The 9,094-nt window shown below is 33.4% G+C and overlaps 1 protein-coding gene across 1 annotated transcript; it reads right to left on the reverse strand.

The window, feature by feature from the left end:
* Positions 1-366: 366 nt before the first annotated feature.
* LOC133777728 (G-type lectin S-receptor-like serine/threonine-protein kinase LECRK2) lies at positions 367-2,847 on the reverse strand. Its single transcript, XM_062217448.1, has one exon. The coding sequence runs from the start codon at positions 2,845-2,847 to the stop codon at positions 367-369; it is 2,481 nt and encodes an 826-aa protein (XP_062073432.1).
* Positions 2,848-9,094: the final 6,247 nt, after the last annotated feature.

A 9,094-nucleotide genomic window follows, 5' to 3' on the forward strand; every position in this document is an offset into this window, starting at 1 on the left:
ATACTATTAGTGTAATTTAATATCGGATCTCACATATTTAAATTTAATAATTATTATAGAAAACCGCTAACTACTCGTAAGGCGTCACCTATCAGTGGTGTTGGCCACCATATTGGTGCCTAATAGCATTACTCTACAAATTTTGTATTAACAACAAACATCCTACTCAGCTAAAACATATATATATAGATATATATAAATATTTTCATAGTAGCTTGGGATCTATTCATACTCACTCTCCACATGAACTCCCTTCAAGGTAACATGTGACACTGAATCAATAGTTTGGCAATCCAAAGCAAGCACTACAACAAACACACACCAAAATTAATAACACAAACAAAGTACAAATATAGCTCTGGTAAATTAAGTAGCTAGTGGAGAAGGAACGTCCACAGTGCCTTCTAACATCAAGATGACAGTCTTCATGGCAGGGCGCAAATCAGGATCATCTTGAGTGCACCACAATCCCACTCTCACCAATCTTTCTAGTGTTCTCGAATCAACATTTCTTTCACCTTCCACTAGCTTTAACAACTCTCCAGCCTTATAACAATTATAAACCCAACGATAGAGAAACATCTCTTCACCCTCGCCGGAAACCTTCACATCTTTGTTTCTTTTGAAACATATGGTCTCCAAAAGCACTACACCAAAGCTGAAAACATCAGCTTTAACTGATATTAGAGCATTCTTCTGCCATTCTGGGGCAGAGTACCTTGATCTTTCTTCAACTAATGCTTTGGACATTCTGAATTGTTGGCTTGGCATTAATAATAGCCTGGCAAAACCAAAATCAGAGATCTTCGCAGTCCAACTTTCATCTAGCAAAATATTTTGAGATTTCAAATTGCCGTGTATGATGTGGACCGCGCATTCTTCATGCAGATAGAGCACCCCTTTAGCCACTTCTTGAACATATCTCACTCTATCTTTCCACGAAGGTCGATTAGTAGTGTCCTTGCAGAGAAGATCTGCAAGAGAACCATTACTCAAAAATTCATAAACAAGAAGCATTTTAGACTCCTCAATACAGAAACCTAGCAATTGAACTAAGTTCCTGTGATGAGTCATTCCAATGGCGGACATTTCAGCTCGAAACTCTCTTATCCCCTCTTCCACAAACTTCTCGAGTCTTTTTACAGCAATGGCCTTATTTTGACCACTATACAATAAATTCCCTTTGTAGACTGCTCCAAACAAGCCTCTTCCAAGCTCGTCATTGAATCCCTCTGTCGCTTCCTCGAGCTCATTGTAAGAAAACACATGCAGACCAAAATCTACACCAAACCCCAATTTGGAATTTTCCATTAAGAGCTTGTTGTAGCGATGAACTCTCTGCTTGTAAAGAAGGAAGCCCGAAATAGCCAAGAGTGAGCACAAGAATGCTATGGAGCCCAAACTTGATCCAAGAATGATCAGGATTGTACTTTTTCTGGCTTCAGTTGCGTCGGATTTCGTAGCAGCCGGGGTTTTCGTACTAGAGTTTACTAAATGTACCATCTTCAAGAAAGCCGTGGCTGATATAAATGAACCCCTTTTACCGTTTTTGAGTGGAAACTTATATTTTCGGCAACGTTTGTTTGAATCTGTATGCAACGCTGCCCAACAGTTACAGTCGTCCAGGCAAGAGTTGCTGCAAGCCTTTTTCTCTTTTAATACATCTGAGTACGTATCAGAATCGTACCACGACATGTTCTCAAAAGGAGTAATATTGTACGAACTAATCACGGACGAAGCCGGTTCTCTACTATCATTTCCTGTTATGCAGCCGTCGGCGGTGAATTTCCGGTAGCAGCCGGTGGATCTCGTCATGGGGTTTATGAAAGCGTATCCAGGGTAACAATAACAATCCGCCTTTTCCCTTTGGATCTCACAATAACTGTTCATACCACAGATACCATCTACCATGCATTCGTTGTCCAGTGCTGACCATTCAACCACAGCATTTGAGACAGTATTGTTCTTCAGTGATACGTTGTGACTGTGATGAGAATACAATCTAAAAACCCCATCGGCATCTAGCGTTGCTCTATAGATAACACTACCATTTTTCCATCTGCTCCCATCTGCGGAAGAGGAAGAAGAAGAAGAAGACCCATTTACGAAAATCATGTCTTCGTCTGTATCTGAACCAGTCAGAAAAAGAGAACCTTCGAAATCGAGAGACAACTGAGAATAGATACGGCCACTGGGGACAGGAGCCCAATAGGCGGCTGAGGAGTTTACAGGGAACAAACCAAGGTTTATAGTGTTACTCGGTTGCAAAACGAGGCGAAATTTTCCACTTGAATGATCTGTTGTGGAAACGCTAGATTCCAATTTTTGGGATTGGGAGAGGTTCTGACCACCTAAAATGGTGTCAGTCGGAAGTTGAAAGCTCTCCCAAATGATAGAACGATTGAGGTAAAGCACAAAATTCCCCGAGTCAAGTAAAGCAGCTGAAGTTGCCTCGTTCTCGGCACCGGCAATGACTTTTGATTCGGTCATAGTACTATTATCTGTTAACTCCAAACCTTGTTCTGTTAACTCCAGAGTGGCCATTGAGGACAAAGGTGGATCGTCACGATTCGCAGTCCAAACAATGGTGGTTTGATCGGTTTGATTAACTATCCATATCCCAACAGCGGAGCCATTAGCTTGTGGATAGAAACCAAAGGCGAAAAGACCAGAATGTGAGAACCAACAACTACTTCTACTACCAATGTTACAAGTGAAATTGGAGGACAAGGAAGAACCTAATTTGATGATGTTGGAGGGGATTGTTTGCGCTTCTACATTGATTAAAATTAGAATGACAAAGAGTTTTTCTAGTATAATCACCAGGATACGTTTAGAAAACGCCATGACAATCAGAGAGAGAATATCTCAATAGTGATGAACTTGTATATTTTGCATTGATTGACTAGGTGGGAATTGAATGATTTATTATACAGAAATCTTATAAAGTAGTTTTGATAACACTAATAATCCATTTTGTATAAAGTGATGCTACCATAACACTTATTAAATTTATTATTAGATTGACTGTACCATACCTCCTTAGATGGCCACCAAGTTTCTTTCTATTTTTCACTCAGCTAATTCTGTTTTATCTTTAGTCTATTTCATTCTTTTCTTTTCTTATTTCTTTCTCTCTTTTTTTTTCTTTTGTTTAAATGCTAGCTCTTATTTTATTCTCGATTCTATAACCTTTTGTTTAATATAAATTTTTTTAAATTAAATAATTAAAATTTCATCAAATAAATTTTTTAAATTCATAGTTTTAATTTAGAATTTTTTTAATACTTTATTATATTATAATTTATAGGTATTTAAAAAAAACTATATAATTTTAAAACTTGAATACACTATACATAAAATCAAAACATAAAAAATATCAAAATAAAAATATCAACAATTAAATTATTGTGAACACCAAATTACAAGTTAATAAACAATATCAAACAATTTACTTTTTAAGTACACATAAATAACCTAATATATATATAATTTACAAAAGAAAACACACACATACAAATATATATAAATATAAATATTTTTTTATATTTATTTTAGATTTTGTTTAGTTGTATTAGTTTTAGACTTAAAAATTACTATCTAAATGCACCTATAATCTTATTTAATTAATATAAAATTACACGTAACCTAATAACAAATATTACACCTTATTATTACTTAGTATATTTATATATAAACACCACTTTGTTTCTTATTGGTCCACCATAATAAATGATGATTTATTCACCACCTTATGTCAAGAGGTAGCACTATGTGACTTTTCTTCGTTCCAAATCATTATATAGTATTTGTGACTTTTCTTCGTACCAAGTAGAGCTGTAAATACAGGTCGGGTTTTCTAGCACGGCACGAAATCGACACGAGCCCGGGAGGCACGAGCACGACACGGCATGAAAAAAATATGGGTTTTGGCCAGACACGACACGAATTGAAAATTGGCATGGCACGGCACGACATGGGCTTAAGCACGGCACGACACGACAAGCCCAAAGGCACAACACGAAAGCACGAACATACTAGCCCGAAAGCACGACACGATAAAAAGCGCGATATTTTGACATTAATAATGATAATAAATTTTTATTTGTCAATTATCTATAAATTAAAATGATAATAAAAATCTGTTATTTTTCTCAATTTTATATTTTTATAATTATATTAATTTATTTTAAGATTTGTGAGTTAAAATTTTTTAGTATTTATTATTAGGTATTCAAATTCTAATAATTACTTTTGATATAATTTTATGCAGAGTATATAAAAATATCTAAAACTATAATTTAAAAAAGAAATGTATTTGAATAGGTGGTAAGTACATTGATTGTTAAAGAAGATGTGAATGGTTCAATTTCTCATCCTCACATTTTTTGGCAATAATAAAATGAGCCTAAAAGTGAGCCAGCCTGAAGAAGAAAAGTGGGCCCGACATGGCACGAGCATGGCACGACATGGGCCCGGCCCATGGGCCATGTTGGGCTTACTCTTTAAAATATGGGCAGGTCTGGCCCGACACGAATTGAAATACGGGTCTAGTCCAGCCCGACCCGAATTATTCGAAGACAAGAAAAATGTGAGCTCTATACAATTAAATTTCACGATGGAAAGAGAAACATGACTGACTAGTTGGTTGTTGACATATTGACTGGGGTGCTGGCCGTGATGCATTTAAGTTGTACTATATGGGAAGTTTCTCACGATTTCTTACCTATGCTTAATATTAATTCTTAAATTAAAAAAGTGTCATCCGAATATTAAATTACCCTAATACTCATATATCAATTTCATGTAACTTTGATTATTTCTCTTTTTTACCATCTTATATGGAATCAATTCTTTATATTATTACGATTGTTTCCCATTATGATAAAATCTTTGTGATTTTTGAAACAAAGGTTGATGGGTTGTTTTTTTTATTGTAATTGCATGTTGAGCTGTCTAATTATCCAACTGACTGCCACAAATAAAAGCTTTTGTAGCCAATAAAAGTTTTTCTCTTCACAGATGATGAATGTAATTTGTATTTGAAGAATGAGTTTGTATTTTGTGAGATTAAGAGTAGTAATAAAGTCATTTCTTTGAGTACATGTTGCACTATTTTTTATATCCTTTAGATTTTAGAATTCAATGTATTATTTCCATTGTGATTACTTTTACATTGTTCGAGAGAAAATCTAAACAAAGTATTTCTTCAGGAGAAGGAATCATCAAGGTCTTTAGGACAAGAACTAATCAAGCATTTATTCAAGAGGAAAAAAACAATCAGTCATCCTTCTAGGGAGTTTGAGTGAAGAGCTAATTCTTGTAGAAACAAGATTAGCGTTGGAATTCAAAAGATCGTGTGACAACGATATAGAATGAGTCTAATCTTATACAAATCATTGTTTTTGTATTTATGATCTTTACTAATTAGTTTTCTTCTCTAAGTGTGGCTTCATGGACTAAGACAACCAAACCATGTAAAAAAATATTGTGTTGTTTTTTATGTTCTCGAGGTTATTCTGTTTAAATCTGATTCATCACCATTCTAAAGTGATTAATCAAATAGTGTATTCGATCCATCTACTTATTACATTTTTGCAGTTAAAATAAGTTCTTTTAATATATTATTATTGGCTAATTATTAGTCTTTTCCTATACAATTCCACACTTAATTAGAAGAGAAAAAAAAAATATGCATATTCTCTCTCATTTTCAATTATACTTCAAGCTTTTTTTAGTTAGATTAAACTTATAAGGTTAATAACTTTATGTGTAGTTTGAACTTAAATGAATTGTGTTGTTAAATTTTTAAGTAATAGTTTGTATACTTCTAAGTTAATATTAAAGCTTAAGTTCCAACTCTGCTTTAAATGCTAGCTCTTATTTTATTCTCGGTTCTATAACATTTTATTGAAGATAATATTTTTAAAATTAAATAATTAAAATTTCATCAAATAATTTTTTTAAATTTATATTTTTAATTTAGAATTTTTTTAATACTTTATTATATTATAATTTATAGGTATTTAAAAAAAACTATATGATTTTAAAACTTGAATACACTATACATTAAATCAAAACATAAAAAATATCAAAATAAAAATATCAACATTTAAATTATTGTGAACACCAAATTACAAGTTAATAAACAATATCAAACAATTTACTTTTTAAGCACACATAAATAACCTAAAATATATATATAATTTACAAAAGAAAACACACATACAAATATATATAAATATTTTTATATTTATTTTAGATTTTGTTTAGTTGTATTAGTTTTAAACTTAAAAATTACTATCTAAATGCACCTATAATCTTATTTAATTAATATAAAATCACACATAACCTAATAACAAATATTACACCCTATTATTACTTAGTATATTTATATATAAATACCATTATGTTTCTTAGGGCAAGTAACTTTGTGTGTTGCCAAAAATACATAAATTAGTATAAAATATTATTAATTTTTTAAAAAATAAATAAATATCGTTGTCTCAAAATGACAATTTTTCTATCCACAACAAATAAAAATTTTATCCAACAAATATGCTCAAACTACTGTGTGGCTACAAGAGTTGGATGCTCTTGTTGGTCCACCATAATAATGATGATTTATTCGCCACTTTATGTCAAGAGATAGTACTATGTGACTTTTCTTCGTTCCAAGTCATTATAGTACCAGTCAGTCTATACAAGTAAATTTCACGTTGGAAAGACAAACACGACTGACGAGTTGGTTGTTGACCTATTAATTGGGGTGCTGACCGTGATGCATTTAAGTTGTACTATATGGGAAGTTTCTCACGATTTCTTACCTATGCTTAATATTAATTCTTAAATTAAAAAAGTGCGATCCGAATATTAAATTACCCTAACACTCATATATCAATTTCATGTAACTTTGATTATTTCTCTTTTTTACCATCTTATATGGAATCAATTCTTTATATTATTATGATTGTTTCCCATATCCATTATGATAAAATCCCATATCCATTATGATAAAATCTTTGTGATTTTTTAAACAAAGGTTGATGGGTTGTTTTTTTTTTGCAAGTACATGTTGACTTGTCTAATTTGTCAAACTGGTTGGTACAAATAAAAGTTTTTGTAGTCAATAAAAGTTTTTCTCACATATCATGAATGTAATTTGTATTCACTACTACAAAAAAATAGTTTTTAGGACACTTTTTTAGAACACTTACATATAAGCAAGTCCTAAAAATAACTTATGGACTTTTTAGGACTCGCGTTGCGAATCCTTAAAGAATATCTTTTAGGACTCGCTCTGTGTGTCCTAAAAAAGTTTGATTTTGGGTTTTAAAAAAACACCTCCTGGAATGCGTGTCCTAAAAAAAATTAAAGTTTTATAAATAACTAAATTAAAAAAAAAACTCACACTTATCAGCCCCTCTTCTTTCTCTCTCCTCTCTCTCTCCTTCCCTCTCTCGCCTGAAAGTTTGTCGAGCCCGACCGCTGCCTTCCCCGCCGCCCAGGGAGCTTCGGAGGCCACCGAAGCTTCGACCCTCGCGAGCTCGAGCCCTCACGCGCCTCCTAAGATGGACAACTGAGAAGATCTCAGTGTTGGGTTTCCCAAAGTTTCCGACGAGATTCCGATCACCTTGGGTCGTTGTGAGTCGAGCCACCACCACCATCGTACTCAACACTTTCATGCGAGCAAAACCCAACCAAGGATCGGGTTAGAAGTCGCCGGATTTCATTTTTGGTGTTCGTCGGAATCTATGGAGTCAGAAACTTTTTACCTCAAAACCGGCCACCACATTCCGTTCCACGAAGAACCACCACCACCACAACGTTCCCCGAGCCTTAGGCTTCGAAAGTCAATCATTGTTTTCACGAACCACCGTCGCCGGTGGTGGCGCCACCGCTGTTGCCGGAGCTCCGACGGGAGCTTTGGCCACCAATTCATTTTTTAAAAATTAATAATAAAACTTTTTAGGACTTGCACATTTTTTAGGACTCGCAACGCAAGTCCTAAAAAACCCCAGTTTTTAAGGGCTCTCAAATAGAGGACTCGTGCCGCGCGAGTCCTAAAAACTTTTTTAGGACTCGCAATGCCAGTCCTAAAACCATTTTTTGTAGTAGTGATTTGTATAATGATTTTGTATTTTGTGAGATTAAGAGTGGAAATAAAGTCTTTTCTTTGAGTACATGTTGCACTATTTTTTATACCCTTTAGATTTTAGAATTCAATGTATTATTTTCATTGTGATTACTTCTACATTATTCGGGAGAAGATCTGAACAAAGTCTTTCTTCGGGAGGAAGAATCATCAAGGTCTTCAGGATAAGAACTAATCAAGTCTTTCTTCAAGATGAAGAAAACAATTAGTCATCCTCCAATAGAGTTTGAGTGAAGAGCTAATTCTTGAAAAAACAAGATTAGTATAAGAATTTGAAAGATCGTGCGACAACGATATAGAATGAGTCTAATCTTATACATGTCATTGTTTTTGTATTTGTGATCTTTACTAATTAGTTTTCTTTTCTAAGTGTGGCTCCATAGACTAGGACAACCGAACCATGTAAAAAACTATTGTGTTGTTTTTTATGTTCTTGAGGTTATTCTTTTTAAATCGGATTCATCACTATTCTAAAGTGATTAATCAAATAGTGTATTCGATCCAGCTGCTTGTTACACTTTTTGCAGTTAAAATAAGTTCTTTTAATATATTATTATTGGCTAACTATTAGTCTTTCCCTATATACTTCCACACTTAATTAGAAGAGAAAAAAAAATATGCATCTATTCTCTTCATTCTCTCTCATTTTCAATTATACTTTAAGCTTTTTTTAGTTAGATTAAACTGATAAATTTAAAACAATATTATGAGCATTAAATCTATAAATCAGATTCAAAACAACATTACATGCTCATACAACAATCCAGGAACACATTTTATTTAGAGCGTTGAATTGGATATATAGAGATTAAACATACCTGACATTGAGTCTCAAATGTTCATCTTTGAATCTCTCACGATCTACACAAACAATATTAGAAAAGCAATGCAATAGAGAACTTATGGAGAGCAACCCTTACCAAAACCACCTGCTTATTT

Source organism: Humulus lupulus, chromosome 5, assembly GCF_963169125.1.
Source record: "Humulus lupulus chromosome 5, drHumLupu1.1, whole genome shotgun sequence".
Taxonomy (NCBI): Eukaryota; Viridiplantae; Streptophyta; class Magnoliopsida; order Rosales; family Cannabaceae; genus Humulus; species Humulus lupulus.

Coding starts and splice junctions, on each gene's coding strand:
- LOC133777728 (XM_062217448.1), bottom strand. CDS start 2,847: ATGGCGTTTTCTAAACGTATCCTGGTGATTATACTAGAAAAACTCTTT.